Consider the following 22,032-nt stretch of genomic DNA (forward strand, 5'->3'; position numbering starts at 1 on the left):
CTATGATGTGATATCCTGTGTTGTATTAGACTGTACAGTTGTTATATGGTGTTCCAAGTGTGCTCTGTGCTGACACATAATGATAATGTGAAATTAAATGGTATGGCTGCTCAAGCTATAGGTCCAAGTGTCAAGATTTTCGTATGAAAATGAATGGAAGCCATTGGATGTCTGGTAGTAAGAGTCCATTTAAATGTCTCCAGCACGCTAATGATATAGTAACGTGGCTACAACACCTTCAGGTCTCCACTATCCGCCTCACCACCACTGATCATTAATAATATTGTAATGTGGCCTTTGTTCCTCGTGGGTGTAGCCCTCTGCCGCGGGGGGCGTGTGCACCAGGGGGGTGGGTACGTGCCGACGTCACCGGTTGGTCATTTCTGTCAACGCCAAAATAAAACGAGTAAAAAACTTTTCTCTCGGATTCATAACTCGAAACACATGGCAGCGAGGAAACAAAGCGGCGACAAAAGCCATTTTTTCTCCGGGCTGTGATGGTTGTGGGGACGCGGCATTGTTCGCGTAGCAGAGGAGGCTCTCCTTTTTTCCTTCCTCTTTCTTTCTTTCCTGGGGTCGCACAGCGAGAGCCAGCGGGCTTGTTTCACTTTAGCCGACTTGCTAGCTAACGTCAAGTTGGAAGAAAGTGGACAAGACGGCGGCTAAACGGGAGCTTTATCCGCCTACACAGACCTATGCGACGGATAGCAGGTAACATAACACTCCGTACTGCTCCTCCAACACGTTAAATGTTACGTAGACCGACACTTGCGGTGTTTATCAGACACAGTTTGGGTGTATCTTTTTTGTGTGACCGTACAAATCTTGGGACTGCAACAGCTCCGTGGCTCTCTCGCCTTGTCGGGGGCAGCGGCAGCAACAACAACAGCATACGTAGCAGTCCTTTCAGTTTTTAGACATCAACTTTCCTCCAGAAAACCCTCCGGCCAGGCTGCTTGTTCCAACTCGTCCAACACCTGCCTGGTTTGTATCGTAAAACTGTGTTTCCTGGTGATAATGTGGCCGATAGTCACGGTGCTGACGCGTAGCTCGTCATTCCCAATTAAGCGTCTGCAGTGCTTTAAATGTATAAATACTGCAGAGTGTATTTATAATGTGCGTATCATGGAGAGGCAGCCCAGTACTGTTACATATTAGACCCTTTACTTTGGAGTGATCGCGCCAGTTGCTATTGTGCACCGTGCACAATACTCCAGATCACAGGAGGGAGCGTCTAGTATACTGAGTCTGTATGCTCAATCAGCTTAAAACGGAAATAATCACCAGTTATGTATCAGTATTCATGTCATGACCCAACCTGCCTGCAGAGATTGGTGTGATCTCGCTGGGCCGAGCATTAAGAGCCAGAGAGCGAGTCAAAGCCACTGGTCTCGTGTAGCAATGCGGTAGACAAGAGGCCGGTTTGGATTTCCAAAGGAACCGAGGGGGAAATTGAACCGCTATTATTTATGTTTGGTCGATATGTCACGGGGTCATGGTTTGCTGACAGCAGCAGGATAGTCCGGCGGAACAAGGTCAAACGTGGACGGGCAGAGCACCTCTCCTGTCCGGGGCTGTCAACCGCAGTGAGGAGGCTGCGTGTGCTGCCTCCTCCCATGGGGCAGTGTGAACCAGTCTGTCAGGTGAAGAATGCCAATGAATTATTCAGGCACATGCTGCATATGATCAACGTGGCCCAGGAATGTGCATAGCTGCTAGTTGGGGACAATGAGAGGCTCTCAGTGTGTGTAGGGGCTCCTCCAAGAAGATCTGCCCACCTCAGCTCCCCTGTTGAGCAGTCCAATTTCTGGGAAATTCATTGGGAAGCTCAGTGGATTAGGGGTTCTCACAGCTGCTTTGATTTGTGGGGTAAACGTGTATTTGAAAGTTGTCATCCTATCTATTTAGAAGTTTATTCTGCTGAGCTCAAATGGAAAATTGTTCTGAAGATTGCCTCTGTACAAAGCTGTAATCTTCATGGCAGTATTTAAATGGAAGGGATTTTGCTTGTAGAAGCTGATGTTCTTTGTTTCCTTTAACCGCTTGTTCCTGTGCTTTGTTTCCTTGTTTTTTTTACAGAACAGCAAGCACACATGACATCGGACATTTCTGAGTAAAAATAGAACTTAATGTAGGCTACATGCCTGAAGTGTCATGTGCTTCCCCGAGGCTAAATGACATGGGTTTCTCTGCAAACAGAACCCCTACACAAAATGTATGGCTACATTATATGACGTTTCCGTCCCCTAGTGTCGTAGTAATCTTGACCTTGCACAATCCTAATAGTCAGCTCTCCAGGAATAACTGGTTTTAAATGACTTGCATAATATCTGCGGTTTAATCAGTATTCCAGCGTATTTATCAGGCCAGAGTCCAGACCAGCACGGACACAGTATGTTGTAATAGCTGATGTTACTAAAGAACAGATGAGAGGTCATGATGAGGCTGCACTTTAACAGTAGTCAGTCTTTCCCGGGAACTTTGACCTTTATTGCTCTCTGTTATTCTTATATTATGACTCGTCTATCACTATTATTATGTTGCAGGTCAATGGACAATTTTGATTAATTTTTACTGTAATTCCAGTTGTAATACATGGTCCCACACACTGCTCTTGCTCAGCATCACAATTGATTCATAATACTAATGTTTCTGTCTGATATAAACTATTATTAATTATGCATTATTAATACATTGTGATGCTGAGCAAGAGCAGTGTGCAGGATCTATTCTGCTCAAGACCAAAATTATATTTTCCAAAGTTGTAAAGGTTGGAGTTGGGAAACAAAGGCAGACTATGATTATTTTCTTTTTTTGCAGCAAATAAAAACGGAAATGAGAAAGCTCACAAGCTGCAGTCAAAGTTTAGGGCTACAAATTGCTACAACTTTTGCACTTGGTCTTGGGAATGAGGCCATTGAGTTGTTGATGATTCGGCCAGACCCTAAGACATGCGTTGGCTCAGAGCACAGTCAAATTTTTTGAATGTAAGCAGCTCATAATACGGATTAGATTACAGTCCATGCTGTAGCATCAATCTACAGTGAATGAAAACATTAATTTCCCCCAGTTTTTCTTCATTTAGCTGTGCCAGACAAATACTATTCAAATAAGCAGGTTTTGCTGCTTGTGCAAACACGGTGTTGTTTCTGTCCATGTCCACTGATTGCTTGTGATTTGAAAAAACGGGCGTCTCGTTTGTTGACCCGAGTGAGAGTAAACAGATCTCTTCAGTCAGTGTGTAAACTGCGTATGTGCATGTGTTTACACTCAGTAGGTTGCACGTCTACATCCAGGGTCTGTGTTAGTTCTCATCAGCTTCAATTTGTATTGGTCCAACACTTCAGCTCCTCCATCTCTGGCTAATACTGCCAACAATGATAACACTTGAACTAGTGAGATACACAATGGGTCAGTGATAAGTAAACAGAATACACAGTTGAGCTCCAACGAATATTTGACTGATCGGCTTCTCGAGTTGAAAGAAATGAATTGCCAACTATTTTCGATAAACAATTTATTAATTCAGTCATTCTCAAGCTGGTTCCAGCTTCGTAAATTTAAAGATTTGCTGCTTTTCTTTAACAGTAAATGAAGAGTCTTTGGGTTTTTGACTGTTTGAAGATATCACATTGGGCATGAGTGTTTTTCACTTTTATGGACATTTTATAGAATAAAAGGTTGAATATAATCATTTGCAGCCCTAATATACAGATGATTTAATCCTAGATGTGACCAAAATAAAGAGCACTGTTGAATTAAAATTGTTACGAATGCAGTCTTCCACAGCCTCTTTCTCATGACCTGAACCCATTGCTTCATCTTGACAATCCTCTTTTCTTTCCTTGCTCAGCCTTTGTTTTCTTCTCAGGGATTTTGAGTGTGTCCTAAACAACTCACTGTAATCCCCTTGCAAAATATGCATAATAATGCAGACCTTTTATTCCAAATCTAAATGCTGTGCTGCGTTTTAAATTCACAACACCCAGTAACTTTTCTTCTGTTTCTGCCACTCTGTATTTTTTCCTCCGTTTCCCTTAACTCTCTTGTGCCTCTCTTGTACCTTTCATCTTCTCTTCCAACTCCATGACCTGCCCTGCTTGTCTAAAGCTCTCATGTCAGTTGCATTAGACGGCCCATGTCTTGGGCTTATATTTTTTTCCCTTCTGTCTCTTTGCCTTTCTTCTTTTCTTTGTGGAGTGGATGAGCCACACAGGGTGCCGCTTCACCCTCTCACCACCGCCGCCACCTCAGTTTCTCCTCTGGCGCTGCCCAGGATGACTGACAGTCATCGATTGAACCTGTCCATGTGTATCACCCTCTCTGAATCCTGCCCTCACCCCATCCGTCCTGTCTCCTCCCCTGTTGTGTTTAGGTGAGTGATGGAGACGAGAGAGTTGACCGTGGTGGCTGGCAGCTTCGTGGGTTTCCAGCTTCTCTTCTCGGTGGCCAGCCCGCGGCTCTCCTCTGTCATCACACCAGGTTATGGACGGCTGCCTTCCACCAAGCTCACAGAGTGGAACTCCAGGTGTGTAACATGAACCCACAACTCTCCAGATGCAGACAGGCCTTTTCTCATATGCATCTAACCTGTAAATTATCTGGCAGGTACCATGTGGAAGCCAAACCTTGACTTATTGTTCAGTGTTATATGGCAGATTGTGAGCTCAGAACTTAATAATAGCACTCTACAAAAGGTTAAAAGTTATCTCGTTTGTATATGATAGGTTACTTTGTGATAAAGAGAGGGTCCCTCATTATCAAATGAACCTTAACCCTCCAACCTAGCCCAACAAATCAGCCAGCAAGTTTAAAGCAATTGATTTGACTTTTAGTTGTATTTCAAATTCGGAAATGTACATATTGATTCTCTTTCTTGACTAGGAGCAGCTAACATGGCTCTGTCTGGAGGTAACAAAAGCTGCCTACCACCACCTTTAAAACTTACTAATTAGCACTTTATATCTTCTTCGTTTAATCCGTACAAAAAATTTAAGTGTAAAAATGTCAGTTCACGATTTTATAGGAAACTATGTGCCAGGCTGTATCTTGGCGGAGAGCACTTGACAGACAACCAGTGGAGACTCCAGGAAGCCGGGGCTCCTGCCAAGAAATAGTAAAGCACGTAATTCCCCCTGTAAAACAGTGAAGTGTTGTTTTTATACTGTTTGTAGAGATTTTGAAGAAGAAATATAATTAGTGAGTTTTAAAGGTACTTTTAGACAAAGTCAGGCTGAACTGAATCACTAAAATCCAAACAGGGAAACAAAGTCAGGAAATGCGACTGTAATGCTGAACATTAACATCTCTGATGCTCTGTGCACTCTTGGTCTTTTCGGGATGGACCTGAAAGACCAAAATAGTCTTTCTAACAAAATCTGAAAATATACACAGAAATACTTCCTCAGAGTTACTGGACAGGACAAACTTAAATGTAGGGTTGTTATACTGGTGGCAAGGTTTACTGCAGTATAAATATTGACCTATCCTACTGTGTACATCTGCTTAAAGGCAGTTACACATTGTGTAAGACAAATTCCCCTACGGGGACAATAAAGTACATCCTATCGTATCTACAGTCTTGAGTTCTACCATATTAGCTCAATTAATCAAAAAAGATATATATATTTCATGTTTATATCAAGTTTCATGTCTGTTAGGAAATAATATTTGTGAAACTATAGCAAAAAATTCTGTTTTTATTCTTTCAACTCAAGTACATTTCCAATTTTTACCCCTACCATTAGTTTCGAGTCCCCTCTGTCCCCACAGAACAGAGTTACAAGGTTTAATTGTTGAATTCCCCCCCTATGAAATGGGATAACCCTTCAAACCTCATACGTCACCAGCTGTCATCGATAGCAGTAATGTAAACAGACACAACTGGATATCTCCAATATGCTGTCTTCAGCTCTGGGGATTTCTCTTGTGTGGCAATCCTGGTATTATCACAATGCAATTTGCCATTTATCTGATGGATATAAAAAGCATAGTCGTTCATGATTCATTCACAGCCTCATGCTATCAATCACGTGATCAATTAAAAAAGAACACTGCTTCATTGCCTGGCCACTAGCGGTGCTTTATAGGCTAACATTAGCAACCCATGCTCCCACCCTGTCAGTGTGCACTGATATTAGAGGAGTGGTACCAAGTGCAGCAACTTCACTGCTGGACTTGAGTTCAACTTTGGCCTTATGTCATCAAAGGGAGGGATGCAACATTCAAACACATCAAAATGCAGTAGTTTCATGCACAAATCAGCAATAACAGTGACACATTGGCTAGCTAGTTAGCTACTGAGACATGGTCGTTAGAAAGAAAACGACCGTAGTGCATTGAAACTACAGAGAGTTCTCATAACCTAGGGTTGGAAGCGTGTCTCTGAAATATCTCTCTTCGGAGGGCTATGAAGCCCGAACACTTTACCTGCCCCTCTATCCCAACAAGAATCGAGACTTCCCCAAGGCATATACATGCAAAACAGAGGTGTATAACTTAGTCGTCGGGGCAAGAGGTGTTTAGGGACTGGTCCTTTTGTGTGTGTCACTGTAACTAATAATAATAATTGTGTAATACCATATATAGTGATGAAGTGAAACAGTGCTTAGTTCAGAATGGTTACCATCATATATGCACTGGTATAAAACGTATTCCAGTTTTTCATGGGGTACAGATGGGCCCTAGCACCTACTGGGTGTCTCTTGCCTGTATAACACTACAGTATAAAGTTATAACATCCTTACAAAATGGACCGCTGTGAAGCACACACCAGTGTTTTTGGTGATGCAGCTCTGTTGAGGTGGACCTTGATGTGCTTCAGGCCAACTCATCAGCCAACCACAGAACTACAACTGTGATGTGAAGGGCTGGTGGAGCACAGAGTGGTTTCAAGTTTCAGGCAGAAGCCTCAGGGGTGAAGTTCAGAGGGCAATCATTCGTGGTTGCATAACATCTTTCACAGACTCCTAGATATTTGCTGTTTTTTATTCCCTCTCCTCCTTTTTGTCTGTCCGTCAGAACTCAGAGATAATCCTCCATTCATACAACTACAGTTTACACTGGCCTTCCTGGACATATTTGAAAGTACAGGTTGTCCTGACCAAGGATGGAATAGTCCAAAAACAAGTCAAAGGCCAGGCACTGATGGTTCACTTCAGAGTGGCCTACTGTTGCATAACAGCCAGTGCTCATTGTGTCAGTATGTTGTTTATGTAACCACGACTTAAGTGCATGGAGAGGAGGGAGAAAGCATTTCCAAAGAAAGAGCAGGACCACATGTCTGCTGTAAAACACAGCTGCATAAACTAGATGCTTGTTGTAAGCATTGTTATTTTTTTCATCTGCTCACATTATTTAATTTCTATATTGTCTGTTCTATTTAAATCCTGCATTCTTTCATTTTTATGAATATAATTGGGATATTCTCAGTACAAGAAGCATGTCAGCCTGTGACATTAGTAACACAGAAGGCCGTATTGACACTCTGAATTTAACAACTTCCTTCAGCCAAGTTCCTCCAGGGCCAGTCCATTTTTAGACACTTCAGTCCAATTTAGCAGCAGTAAATGGACTCATCCTCTCATACAGTAGTTGATCTGTAGAGCAAGTCTTGGCCCAGGCTCAGGCCAGCAGCTGGACAGGGACCGCTGCACCCTAGACGCTGCATGGTGACAGAGGAGCAACTGTGATTCTGGTAGAGGAGAGATAAGGGCCACTGGACCTCTGGAGTATCTCTTCATTGGCCCAGATAACCACTCCACAGGTCAGGGGTGTGCTGTATCAGGACAGATAAAGAGGAAGTTACACTCACGTGGACACAGGGGAGAACATAGATGTAATTACATACTGTATGCAGGCATTAGAGGACAGCAGAGACTTGAGCACCACACATCTTTCTTTTTAAATGACTTTTTTGTACTTTTCTTGACTTTATTGATAGGACAGATGAAGCATGTCAGGAAACTGGGAGAGAGGGGGATAATATGATGCCACAGGTTGAATTCAAACCCTGGGCCACTGCGGCAAAGACACAGCCTCTGTTCATGGGGCACACCACTGAGACTTTTATGATTCCGCATTAGTTACAATTCTTGACTGTAAACTGCTTTTAGACTGTCATCATGTTCACTGCTTTGATTGACCGTGTGTGTGTGTGTGTGTGTGTGTGTGTGTGTGTTCATCCCCAGATTGGTGTCAACTGTGCACGCCCTGATTGTGGGGCTTTTCTGTCTGTACATCTTGTGGTTTGATGATGAGGTCAACGCCAACCCTGTCTGGTAAGAAGAACAGAAAGAAAAGCTAATTCATATGTAGAGCTGCAATAAGTAATTTATTTGTTGTCAACTACAACACTAATCACCTGATTTGATAAGGGATTATTCAATTTGAGTAATTTTTTAGAAAATAAAAACTTCTTAAATGTGGATATTTTCTGGTTTCTTTACTCCTCTATGACAGCAAACTGAGTATCTTTGGTTTGTGAACAAAACAAGACACCATTTTCTGATATTTTATAGAGCAACTAGTAGATTAATGGAGAAAATAATCTACAGATTATTTTACAATGAAAATATTCACAAGGGAAATATTCAGCATCACGGTATTACAATGAAATGAAGCACAAGAATGTGTGACATGCTAATAAATACGACCATATAAACCCCCATAAACACAAAAGCAAGGATGATAGAAAAGGCAAAAATACCGAGGCATTGTGCCTTGTCATTTTGGCAGGCGAAAAAAAGGAAAAGCAGTGAGAATGCTTAAGGCGCTTTTAGGAGAAACCTGTCTTCTCACATCTGCCTTTTCAGAGCAGCAGCCATGTCTAGCTCACGAGGGAAGGGAGGAAACAGATGAAGGGATGAAGATGGGAGGTGGGCGGTAGTGAAGGATCGTCAGGGTTGGTAGTTAGTACCTTTGGAGAGATGACGGTGGCATTCCCTTCATCAGAATGAAAGAGGGAAGGGGGAGAGGACGGATCTAATGTGTCAGTGGAGTCTCCAGAGAGTTGTAGATTCAGTGGATTTAGCCTTTGATTATTGTCTTTACTGTCTTCTCTCTGTCTCTCTGCTATGGCTGACTGTGTTATTTGCATCAATGAATCTTTAAGAAGAGAAATGGTAATTTCCTTCCCTGTTTCTTTCTCTTTTTCAATATCTCAATCAGTTCTTTTAAAAGATTTCAGCTTTCTGTCTCTCACTTCTCTCTTATATTCTTATAGCACTCCTTCCTTCCCCCTCCTCTCTCTCTGCCTCTGTTTCGCTTCCTCTCTGGCCCTCCAGTAGACAGACTAGAATCCAACCAACAAGGCTCCTTTTCATAGCAAACAACAGCAGCCTAGTCCTCTGCCCCCCCCCCCCCCCTCACACCACACACCACCAGCCCTCCATGAGCCTCCTCCTGCCTCTAGCTGTCTGTTGTACCCCTGGCTGTCGAATCAATGCAGCACACCTCCCTCGCTCTTATTGTCTCTGCATCGGCCCCGGCCAGCATCGCTGATGGAGCGAAAAGGGGGAGAAAAAAAGAAAGTCGGGGTGGGGGCTGGGGGGGTCAAGAGGGAGGGGGGGTGGACTTGCTCCCTCCCTCCCTCCTCCTCCTAACAGTCTCCATCCACTGAGTGTTCAGGTGCTTAGTATCTTAGCTCTTCTTCCAAAGCTTCTTTGTCTTTACGTATATTCTTTGGGACAGGATTTAATGCACTTATTTTCTGTCGCATGATTTCCTCAGCTCCATCAAGGAAAAGGTGTTTGATTTGGTTTATTTACACACACTGCGACAAATGCATATTAGGGCTGGGCAATATGACCATAAAATGATATTGCGATACTTACTGTGCATCAAAAACAAATATTACAATATTTTTGACTAAATGAGCTCAACCAATAATCATCCCTAAAAATTGTTGCAATGTTGATTTTTGATAAATAATCTTCACTAAATTGGATATAGTGGGTGGGACTAAATGGGTAAAGGCAAGTATAAGAATAAATCTCGAGCCCGACCGATACTTGATTTTGGGGCTGATACCAATAGTTAAACAAAAGTTAAACAACTGAGTTGAAAAATTCCGATATCAATATACATTTTTTTGCAATGATCCCTAACATGTAGTTACCAAACACCTGTGAGAAAGTTATGTAATGGAGACAGGATATTTTACAGATAAACAATACACTTTATTGACTAAAATGCACTGAAACGGGAACTTTTACTGTGATGGACTAGTATCGCCTGATATTCTTGGCCAACCGATGTAACAGTCGGGCTCAAATAAGTTTAAATAAAATACATTTTACTGTAATGCAGCCTTTAAAACCATGTCATGAGATCTAAGATGATACATAGTCACATATCACAATATCAATGTGTTTCCCAGCGCTAACACATATTCATTGAAATTGCCAAAGATAACACAATTAAGTTTTAGGACAACTTATTTCTATTGTGGTCCTCTATTTGGAAAGATAAAGATAGCAGTACAAGTTACAGAGACTGAGGTATCTTTTACTCAAATATATCAATATCTCTACCTATATAAATGGAAATGGAAAAGTTTCTGTGTTGGCATATTATTGGTGTTCCAAATTGAGCCTTGCAGTTGGCTACGTCTGGTTATTTCCTCATCTTACCCCCCTCACCAGCTAGCACCTAAACAATCCCCAGCGCTATCCTAATGCCTGAAAGCTCATCTAGTTGCAACACTGGAGTGGTGCAAGCATAAATTCTCCAGTCAATCTGATTGTATTGCAGCATCATTAAGACCCGTCACACAGCAGCATTGTTCTCTCCACGGTGCTTGAGTGGCCACAGCCGTCCTGTTAGAAACCTGCATTGTTTTCAGCTGCTGCTCAGGCTCTTTCAGAGTGTCAGTCTGGCTGGCAGCGGGGCCCGGGCTGTTATCATAATCCATTCAGTTAACAAGCACCGTGTCTGACCGCCCCTCCCTCTGCTGTCTTTTTTTGATTGGCTTATCTGGACTTGAACTTAACATGCACAGGGCCATTTGAGGAGAGCAAGGGACCAAATTTCAGGGTGGAGTAGAGTTGAGGTCAACCTAGTTTAGATGTAATATTTGAACACATTTTTTACACATTCATTACCTTCCAAGACATTTCAAGATCTACTTTTACAGAGTATTCCAACTCAGATTCACCAAAATCACTTAACGTAAATCACTTGTTTTATCACCTGTTCATTCAAGGGTTGCGCGCTGTGATCTGTAATCATTTTAAAAACAGACACCTGCAAAAATGTTCTGCTCCATTTGTGCACAAGTTTAATTCACAAAAATGTTACTCAAGAACTAAAAGACAAATTTCGCACCTCCTGCTGTCACAAATCAGCAGACAAATGTTGTAGTGTCAGTAGTCATGAGAAAGGACCCGGAAAAATGAGAGAATTATTATTACAGCTGTCAGCACCATGTCATCACACAGCCGTCTCAGGACAGAAATAAAGACGAAATAGAAATGAAGTTTTAGCTATAAAATGTCTTTCTAAAGGTACTCTTAGACTGTGTGACAACAACAATCACATAGGTTTATTACATGTCACTCTGTGCAAGATGTTTCTATTAAAATCTTGTCCCATTCTGTTTGTGACCGTACAATATCAATATTAGGTATGTCAGATTGTGTGATGAAAGCGTGGTGAATAGTAGCACAACCAGAACAAATGTGTAAACAGAAAAAAGTATGAGAGCAGAGGCACGTCACCACCTTGAGTCATCCATCTGCTCCTCCACAGCTCTGCAAGGTTCTCCCACAAACTCCATTATTTTGGTTTATGTGCACATGTGAGTGTGCTGTCTTTCCCTAAACTTCATTCAACAATGGCACTCACAAAGCATAGCACCGGCCAGTGAGTTCTGTCTTACACTGTCATAATCTGATTGGTTTGTAGACCTGGGTAATGGCAGCAGTGACATTGTGGATTTCTGGTCTTAGTCAGTATTTTGCCGCAAGCTGTCATTGGTCAAAGCTCTAAATCAGCTGTTGGTGGATGTGTCTCAGTCCAAAGATTTTAGCAAGTTTCCCTGATGTAAACTTTCATCTTGGGCTGAAAAGAAGATCAAATAATAATACAGTTACATTACAGGTGATATTATGCTGAACAACCTGTGTAAGACTAAGACAGAGCTGTTGGAAGGTCCATTGGAGAAAAGTAACTCAGTACTTTACTGCACTACTGTAATAAGGTACAATTTTGAAGTACTTGTGCTTTACTTGAGTATATCCGCTTTCTGCTGTTGTATACTTCCCCTCCACCGCAATGCAGGGACAATATTGCTCTTTTTACTCCACTACACTTTTTAGAAAACTTCATAGTTGCATATAATCAACAAATAATGTATGATGTAATATCATAGATTAAGATTAAACTTTATTGATCCCTGTGGGGAAAGTTCACAAGCTACCCAGCAGATATACTTTAGTCAAACCACCTTCACTAGAGTCAACATTAAAGGGATGTACACACAAGGCATTTAATTCTTATAGGATATATGCTATTATAATTGTCCCAGTGCAGTGGAAAGTAGAGTTATAAGTACAGTAAAATTAATCAATGTGAAAAGTTTTCTAAAATCACTGGTTTAGAGCAAATCTGTTCACATGAGTAGGTTCTTACATGAGACCAGTTGAGTCAGGGCTGATGCAGCAACTCCTGTATGAACCAAAAAAACTCCATCTCTTTCCAGGCCAAATTCCAGTCAGTTAACTGTATATCGGGAGAGGAGCATGGGTTCACTGTACATTTAATTTACTTAGAGCAGGATCACACTGATGTGATTATCAAGGAGCCTTTGGACTCTGTGACTACCACACTATCAGTTAGGTTGGGTGTTATCCAAGCTCATATTTGCTCGCTGCATTTCAGTGTAAGTGCAGTTGTAAAGTGATACAACTGATCCGTTAACAGGAGGAGCACTCTCTTGTGAAACAGACATTAGATTAGATACATAATCAGAGAGAAAGAAGGTGCAGATGAGATTGACATTGAGTTAAGGAAAAGCTGCTTGTTTAACACACCTATGGCTGTTGGTGATGTAACACCAGATGCATGCAGGATATTTTCAATGAACCCATATATTTATGCAGACAAGATGCTTATAGCAAAGGTAGATGGTGTGCTGAACAATCTCAGGTGAAATTTTCAGAATAAAATTTAAAGGATAAAAGCCCAGAGTCATCTGGTGGGTAAGGTGTGCTGTCACACAGCAGGTGTGTGTGCGCTTGGGCTTTTGAGTGTGTATGTTTATACAGTATGTGCGTTGTGGGGTTCTGTTACACGAGCAATCAGCCAGTCATTGGCCATACGATACTCGTGACTGATACCAGGATCAGATGTCTATTGAAGCACAGACACCTTCATTGTTACTTTGAACAGATGCTATTTGCAAGGACACCTAACGGTCACCAGAGCACTTCACGGGTCTCTGAACTGAACTACTGATTACTGTTTATTCACAGACCAAAAAAAATTAACATAGATATTCTAATATGTTACACAGACAGCATGCTGTTCTTAATAATCAAGACCTAGCCGTGTACAAAAGCTCAACAGCATTAGACAATCAACCTTGAATGACCTCTCTACATTAGTGAGTTGGGTTCAGTAATTAGTTTGCAAAGCGTCATGTTCTCCTTTACAAGAGTAGATTATTGATCAGGGGAGCGCTGTGTGAGAGCTTCAGATTTTACTGGAATAGTAAGTAGCTTCCTCCTCTGGCTTGTTTATCTAGAGGGCTGTATAGTTACAGCTGTGCTGAAAGTACTTATAAACTGTGTTCTTTGCTTTTCCACAGGGGTGACCCCGGTCTCGTCAAACTAAATGTAGCCATAACCTGTGGTTACCTCCTTTATGGTGAGCTCCTTCTGTTTTCACTTCTGTTGATCATTCCTTCCAGTACGCAATCCATGAGGGCAGTCAGGCTGTGTGTGTGGTGTAAACACAGAAAGGAAAAAGACTTAAATCTGAAGCAAGTAGATTATAGTCAGAAACAACAATGCCAGGCTTGTCATCAACAGCACTGGTCAGCCGTAAGACATCTGGAAATCTGCACTTTAATATCTGATATACAGATGCATTCACTTAAAAAAAACTCTTCACAGACTATTTAGGCTATACCTGTGTATTTCACTCAAACTGTTTTAAAAAATGCAGGTAACATCCTACTTAAATTTTCTGACACAAGTGTTTTCTACTTATTTAACTCATCCCATTCTTGAATTTAGCACTGGTGCAGTTAATGCTAGATTGAATGCATCATCAGCTACAGGAGAGGTCCAACAATCTGCCCTTTAATATCTTTTATACAAGTGCATTGATTTTCAAAGACTTTTTTTTAGAAATTGAAGGTTATAACCACAGTTGAGATTTTTTACATAACATGTCAGCTCTCACTATGTTCCATATTGTCTGATACAATTTGTGTTTTCACTACTGGTGCAGTTGCTGCTCATTGCCGATAAAGACGCTTGTGTACATAAACCATCCCACTGATCAAACACCATCAATCAAATGTTTCTGACCAACCTGTCACTCTGCCCTCTAGACCTTGTGCTGCTTGCATGTAACTGGAGCACTATGGGGGACAGTTTTTTTGTCTGTCACCACTTGGCGGCGCTCTATGCATATGGATATGTGCTGGTGAGTATTACTCTTCAAGACCCACAGTGTATAATCTTGAACAGAGACTGGAGACACTGGGCTGTTTTCTGTATTATAACGTATTTGTCATTTCACCTATATGTGTGTGTGTGTGTGTGTGTGTGTGTGTGTGTGTGTGTGTGTGTGTGTGTTTGAACATTGCAGACACGTGGCGTGCTTCCCTACTTTGCCAACTTTCGCCTCATTTCAGAGTTGTCCACACCATTTGTGAACCAAAGGTGAGTCGGCTTTACTAGTAAGCAATCTCTTTGTTTTACAACATGGCTGACATCTTCCACTCTGAGATTTCTTAATCACCCTCTCCCTCCAGGTGGTTCTATGAGGCATTAAAGTACCCCCGCTCACACCGACTGGTGGTGTTAAATGGCGTTGCCATGTCCGTGGTGTTCTTCCTGGTACGCATTGCTGTCATGCCATCTTACTGGGCCAGTGTATTCGCCACCTTCGGCACTCCAGAATTTGAGCGGCTGGGCTTGGGCGCCCAGGTGGCCTGGATCACCTCCTGCATCGCCCTGGATATATTAAACACTGTCTGGATGTATAAGATTACCCGCGGCTGCTACAAGGTCCTGACGGGGGGAGGAGGACGTAAGGTCAAAGAGGGAGCAGAGGCTTCGTCTTCTTCGGATGGGAAGCATGTCAACAACCACACAGACTAAAGCGATGTAGAGCAAAGGATGTGTAGACACAGACATGAGCAGGGAGGGAGGCTGGACATCCAGGAACCTCACAGCCTCTCTCTTTTGCTATAGCCTCAGCATCCCTCCCAATCCTAGCATCGAATCCCCCAATCCTAGCCCTCGCTCTCCTTGTCGGCTAGTGGATCGGGCTAAGAGTCCTCAGGTTCTGTTCCCGACACAGGGCAAGGACACTGCTCTTTGACTCACTCAAGCACCAGCCTCTGCAGCCTCAGTGTTTTCACTGACGAATGAGTATCCTGCTGGGTGATAGCTTTCGGTCGCAGACGACAAGGTAGAGCTCACAAGCACACTTTAAACCCTGTCTGTCACTCGTCCTTACCACCATCCCCTCAGTCTCCTCTCATGCTCGACTTCAGCCAAAGCCCAATCCTCTGAAGTGCCTGTTAAACACAGGAAAGCAATAATTGTGAAGGACTAAGATCTCAAAGTCTAACAGAGCTTAGCCTCTTCAGAAGACAACCATCTCTGGCTCGCTATTGCTCCTGAACGACCGGAGGCTTCTTCTGTTGTTCATACTCCGTCCACACTCAAGGAGACGTGGCCGACAGAGTGACGAACTCTCCCATCAGACCCATACAGTGTTTGTGAAATCTATAGGGCTCTTGTCTTAACTCATCAGACCTCACAAAAAAGAGACAGTAAAACACCATAATGCCTCTTCTACAGTATCACCTGCTGTGGCCTCCTTGTAACAAGTGGCGCCTGCCTGTATCACCAGCCATGCCCCTCCAACCTCCTTACAATTCGGATAATATGTCAAAAAACTAGGAGTATGCATGCAGGAGAGAGAGGGATACTCTCTCCAACACCCTTAGCTCCTCGCAGGACGATTTTGCCTTTTCAGTATTCATGGTGTTGGCATCACTGTGCAGTTCTTGATTCTTTTATTTTATACAGCCTGAAGTCGTAAGCAGTTGCAGTAACATGTCTAATTCATATTACATCCATTGCAACCCTCTGCCTCACTGGATACTCCACCATCCAGCTTGAACGTTTGGTTTTGTTCTACCTCTCCCCCTGCCTTACAAAGACTTGGTTAATCCAGTAATCATCAGACGATAAGCATTTTTGTTTTACTTTCTAATGTAAAGAGTGATTTTAGCCTTCAAGACATTATCTGTTGTGATTCAGAGGGACTTCTTTGTCTCTCTCTCTCTCTCTCTCTCTCTCTCTCCCCCTCTAACCGTCTCCAGAGCTTATCCCAGCCAATGCAGTGAAACAGAGCAGCATCACTGTTCTCACCAAACTGTGTCCAGTCAGTGTATTTTTCTTATTAAACAACCCCGGAAGCATTTATATCTCCATTTAGCTCCTTTTGTTCTCAGTGACTCTGAGAACCTAATTGAGGAATGGAGTAGAACAAGTTCACATATGCAGAGCATAGTGTGCAAAACCATACACTGTATCTGGTGCCCTTCTAAAACACTGACACGGTGCTCTTCCTTTTGCAAAATGTCAGCAAGAGGAATGCTTGCAATATGCTGTTTTTCAAACATTTCTAGTATCTAATGAATTTGGATTTACCAATCTGTCAGAAGCAATTTGGCAATCTGCATGTGTTTTTGTTTTCTGTATAAACTGTATCATCATTATAGAGCATGGTAAGACTGACATATTTCTGTGATGCCTTAGTGAATAGTCAAGATAGATGAATAACATCTAATTATTGCATTAATCAAATGCTTAAAGGGGGTTTGTCTTCCAAACAGTCAATGTTTTTGCCTCTCTGATACTGAATGCATGTATTTTTGATTCTTTTCTCCTCTCCCTGCATGTCTGTACAGTATATACACATACAGTAGCTATGCAGGTACCTTCTGCACACTGTATGGCTAACTCACTAATCATTGCCACATCCTGTGTATGCCAGTCGGCGTCACTCAGTTTTACAAATTCATTAATTGTTCTTGCTGTACATAATAACTACATAGGTGATATCATGACAGGCAGAGATACAAGAGGATGTTTCAAATCTGGTCACACAACTGGAAAGGAGGACAAGGCGGCATGTTTACTCCCGTTTCCTTTTTTGCTCAAAAGAGTACTCCACCGATTTATCATTACACTCCTGTGGACTCACAGTGGATAACCAATGCTGTGGAAAACAAGATTTTGTCCAGGTTTCAGTGTTTTTAGTCAGTTTTTTCATGCGAACATTGAAAATGCACACAAGAACAGATGTGTTTTTTTCATCTTATGCACTCTTTTCCCTTGTCAAAACCTGGTGTCCAAATTACCCACAATGCAACTCAATCACTGAGAGTTCTGTTGGAGATTCAAGTATGTTACTGCGAGCCTCACACAATGATGGCGGAGCAGGCTACTAAACTCCACACCACCATTTTTATTTATTTATTTTTTTCCCATTTTCAAACTTGTCTTGTCCACTCCCAGGTGACACTGACTCCAGTGACATCGATTTATCGGACTTAATGCAGACAAAAAAGGCTTTATGCAAACTATTAAAACATTTTTTGCATAATACAATAGTACTTCTTTACCGTAGACGGATTTGATGACTAAAATCGGTGGAGTTGCCCTTATAAGTTTTTATATCTCCAGTTGGATAGATGGTTATAACAGTCTGAGAATGTCTGGTGGTGTTTTCACTGTGGAACTATAAAGCACACTCCCTGTGGAGCAATAACTCAGCGACCTCCTGTATTTCTGTCTGTCACCACAGAGGAGGGGCTACAGTATCTTGTGCCTTTTACACAAACAGTGGATGCGATGCAGCCAGATTTGGATTAGCATGACCTTTCTAATGTAATATCCAGTGATTATCTCCTCTGTATTCCGTATGTATACTTGTCTGTATATATTTTTGTAATCTGCCTGCACAATGATTAATCCGGCCAAGTATTATAATCCAAAGCTGATCCCTCTCGGGGAGCCTGTTTTGTGCTGATTTTTTTTTTGTGCTCTCCTGAATGCAGGGGTACGTCTCTATGAATGTTGTGATGGGTTATTTAGTGGCATTAAGATGAGCTCACAGTGTCCAAGGTGATGAGAATGGAAAGCAAACTATATTTTTTTTTAATCTAAGCTCTTTAAGATATACAGGTAGTTGACAGGGAGGCTAACATCTCATTTCTCCTGCCTTCTAAACTCGAAGCTGTGAATACTTGTGGAATAAAACTGTAATATGGTTCAATCGTGACACTATGATGATTAGACTACAGTGTGGGAGATGTCCTGAGACTGGCTCCGCTGCAATGCTAATACACGTCTTGTAGCGGCATCCTTTTCGTTGAATTTAGACTGGGAAGAATCTCTGATGTAGGTCTTGTGCACAAAGTAAAACCTACATCTATAAGAATAACAGAATGTTGCCTGGTTGTCTGGACAAACTGAGTTTTTTGTATTCGTCAGGGTTTTCTACAGATTATATTTCAAGATCTGATGTCCGTGCTGTATCTCACACCCTGGGGCTGTTTGAAAATCCACAGAATGAATTAATGATTGATGGATATGATAAGGCTGCTATTGTAAGGCTATGATCTGTGTTGTATCAGGTTAGAATAACCACATTGCCTTTGTTTCTTTGGAGAGGCCAACATTCATTATATAATGAATATATTTAAATATTAAAACAAGCATAAAGGTGTATACAAATCTGTATATACACTATCTGTGATAAAGTCCTGAAACCAGATGCACAGTGTACAAATTAAACCTCTGGTTTGGTCGTATTTTGTTTCATCTGGATGACAGTTGCATTATAACAAAGCTGCATCTGAATCTGGTACTTCAACAGTGTCCTTACAAGGTTACATGTGGTACTTATAGGCAACTCATATTTCCCCCCATTTTTGTTCTTCTGAAATACTTGATTTCAAGTTAAATCCTAAGTGTACAATGAAATGGGATGGATTGAGTTTCAGTGTCACATGGATGACATTTATGTTTAAGAATAACTGGAAAAATTGTTGACAAACTGATAATCAAACAACTTGCCTGTTTCTTTTTTTCTTTTGAACGTCTTGCCAGTGTGGCTTATGTTCCTTCCCTTGTCTATTTCTGTTGTGTCTTTTAAAGCAATGCAATTTCTTGATCTGATCTGTCTTTGTTTTCTGGAGATTTTAATGTGAATCAGCCTACACTACACACAGGCCTTAGGGTCCTTGTCTGAGCATTACCTTGTGACTTGGATTGTTATTGTCTAAAATGACCACTACTAATGATCATGTAACTGTAGTGCTGAAAGCTGAGACTTACTTGAAAGTGTTGCTCTTCAATAAAGTTGAAGACAAGAGAAACTGGTTGCTTGACTCATTCATTTTGACTTTACAGTGAAAGGTACAATATGTAAGATTTGTCCAGCTGTCTAATTCATATTCCAAGAATTAGAGTTACTGCTATATACTGCTAACTGTAGCTGCTCTTACCTAGTTAGCCCGGTTTGCTGTGCATTTAGCTGTCTGGACTGGACTGTTGGGGCTAGCATGCTCACTTCAGTAGATATCTGTACAACACAATATATGAGGTTATGACGTAGAACTTGCTATTTTCACATTCTGTTGATCATTTTAGTTACTATTTGAACTAAAAATCTTAAATATTGCACCTTTTAAACCTACTAAAAGGACTTCTATTAAGTGGTTATAAAACTGTCTCAAATTGATACTGATGCCTCAATATGACCTGTATAAGATAACAAGACCGTTAGCTAGAAAATGTTATTTCTATGTATTTATGACATTACTCTTACTGCCTGCCAGTAGGTTAGATTCAGACTTCTCCAGGTTGGATGAGTCACAAAATGGAAATATTTTTATGGAGGAGTGCTGAGGGTGAACTGAGGAACCTCACAGCCTGAGGAAAGAAGCTGCTCTGTCGTAAAACAGTTAACTTTTTTTTTAACCATCTTCATATTACTGTTATAATCTTAAATAACCACAAATATATACATTACTTTATTGCTATGCCTAATTAAAACAGCTTTGTCTCTTCGTTAAAACAAATGTGCATGCTAGCCAGATCCAGAACTTCATGAAGCGGTGGATCTCGTACTGTTTTTGTCCACAGGGGCCGCCAGAATCCTCAAGAAGTGAAAGTTCCTGGTGGTTGCTTTAAATGTTTATCCTTATTACACAATCTTAGTTTCCTTTTCACTCTTTTCGCTAATTCATCTGTTCCCTTAGTTTCTGAACAGTGATGTCAGCATGGGAATGACCTGCTCTATTCAGTGTAAAGCATCCAGACAGCAGCATGCTCAACTGCTCCAGTCATTCGTCAGCTGTGTGCTGGTGGTATGACAGTTTTACGCAGGCAAGCCAAGGCCAGCTACTGGTACTTGGCAGCGCTGCTTCATGTTTTACTTTACTTTTAAATTGTGTGTCAGTGATGGAGCTATTCAACAAAAAAGGAGAGGTGAAGTCCAGACTGAGACGTTTGGAAATGAGATGAAAGGTTGAAGTGAGAGGACTGACTGAAATAGGATGAAAGAGAGATATGAAGGAGGGTGAAGAGTGAAAGATTTGGAGGGGGGAGGGGGTCCTGAGCCACAGTAGGTCTGTGATTGAAGCCATCTCGTGTGTGTGTGTGTGTGTGTGTGTGTGTTTGTGTGTGTGTGTGCACGCACCAATCGGTCAAGGGGCTTGGTCAGAGACCGTGCCTGAGGAGCTTTACCAAACATGGTCACATAACAGAGACTCAATGAAAATTTCCTTGTGCTACTATACAGCACACTTTCATGGTGTAGACTTTGCTGCTCAGCTTCACTCATGCACAGGATGAAAAAATCGTCACCTGCACGTCGGGTGCACACAGACACACACCTGCATGATACAAAAACACACTGCCTGTCATCACCCAAATCCACACAATTGCTATTGCATTACAGACCAAGAGAAGAATGTGCAGTGTACATCTGTGTTTCTGCTGTTTTCATTGCGCGGCTGATACTGCAAGAGAGCCACGGCCTCTCATCTGTGTTTACCATCTGTCAGCTGTGTTTGTAAGACATTAAACTTAATGAATTCACGTCTATAAATGTCAAGTCTCCCTATTTCCCTCTTTACATGGTCCAATGACTGTGTTTTGAGTTTATTCCTTATGAGCAAGTCAGTAAATTGAGCAAAACATAGTTATGAAAAATAAATAGATTATAGGTTTCAGGAGGAATTTATGCTGAAGACCTTTCCCAGACTTGAAGAAACAAAAACACAAAGAAAAAAAACCCAACAACATTCCAGTCTTTGGAGAGGCTATAAAGGGAGCCGATTTTACAAGGTACTTATAACCTCAGCCAGTGTTGATCGAAATTACTTTTACACCAAGTTGTTAACAAGCGGCACCTAACTATCACCACCTACCTCAGCCAAAGATGTCATGAGCTTGTCCCAGCCTGTGAGTAATAGCCAAGATTAGGATGTGTGAGAAAGAACTGAAAGCAGGGACAGTTTTAATTTCGTGCCACGTTACCAGTCCTCTGGTGGCACAAGGTAGATGGATGAGGGAGAATTACCCGATTTCGGGTAGTTCTGACTAGAAAAGCCTATGTTTTGTGAAGAAAGTGAACATTTGCTCGCATTAGCTCACAGGAAAATTGTTGAAATATTAAATGAGACATATTATGCTAATTTTCAGGTTCATAATTCTATTTTGGGTTACTTCTGGTTTAGGTTTACATGCTTTAATGCTCAGAAAACACATC

General features: G+C 41.7%; 1 protein-coding gene across 1 annotated transcript; it reads left to right on the top strand.

Annotated features, from left to right (window-relative positions):
- The first annotated feature begins 403 nt into the window (after nt 1-403).
- On the top strand, nt 404-19,633 carry tlcd4b (TLC domain containing 4b). The gene is made up of 7 exons (XM_084371235.1): nt 404-711; nt 4,376-4,528; nt 8,190-8,279; nt 13,808-13,866; nt 14,558-14,652; nt 14,818-14,891; nt 14,984-19,633. Exons 2-7 carry the CDS (start codon nt 4,383-4,385, stop codon nt 15,330-15,332), a joined length of 813 nt encoding a protein of 270 aa, XP_084227361.1. The 5' UTR covers nt 404-711; nt 4,376-4,382; the 3' UTR covers nt 15,333-19,633.
- The last annotated feature ends 2,399 nt before the right edge of the window (nt 19,634-22,032 follow it).

This window comes from Pagrus pagrus, assembly GCF_965226575.1.
Source record: "Pagrus pagrus genome assembly, chromosome: 13".
NCBI lineage: Eukaryota > Metazoa > Chordata > Actinopteri > Spariformes > Sparidae > Pagrus > Pagrus pagrus.

Coding starts and splice junctions, on each gene's coding strand:
- tlcd4b (XM_084371235.1), top strand. CDS start 4,383: ATGGAGACGAGAGAGTTGACCGTGGTGGCTGGCAGCTTCGTGGGTTTC. Junction 4,529..8,189: donor CTCACAGAGTGGAACTCCAG/GTGTGTAACATG, acceptor GTTCATCCCCAG/ATTGGTGTCAACTGTGCACG. Junction 14,653..14,817: donor ATGCATATGGATATGTGCTG/GTGAGTATTACT, acceptor TGAACATTGCAG/ACACGTGGCGTGCTTCCCTA.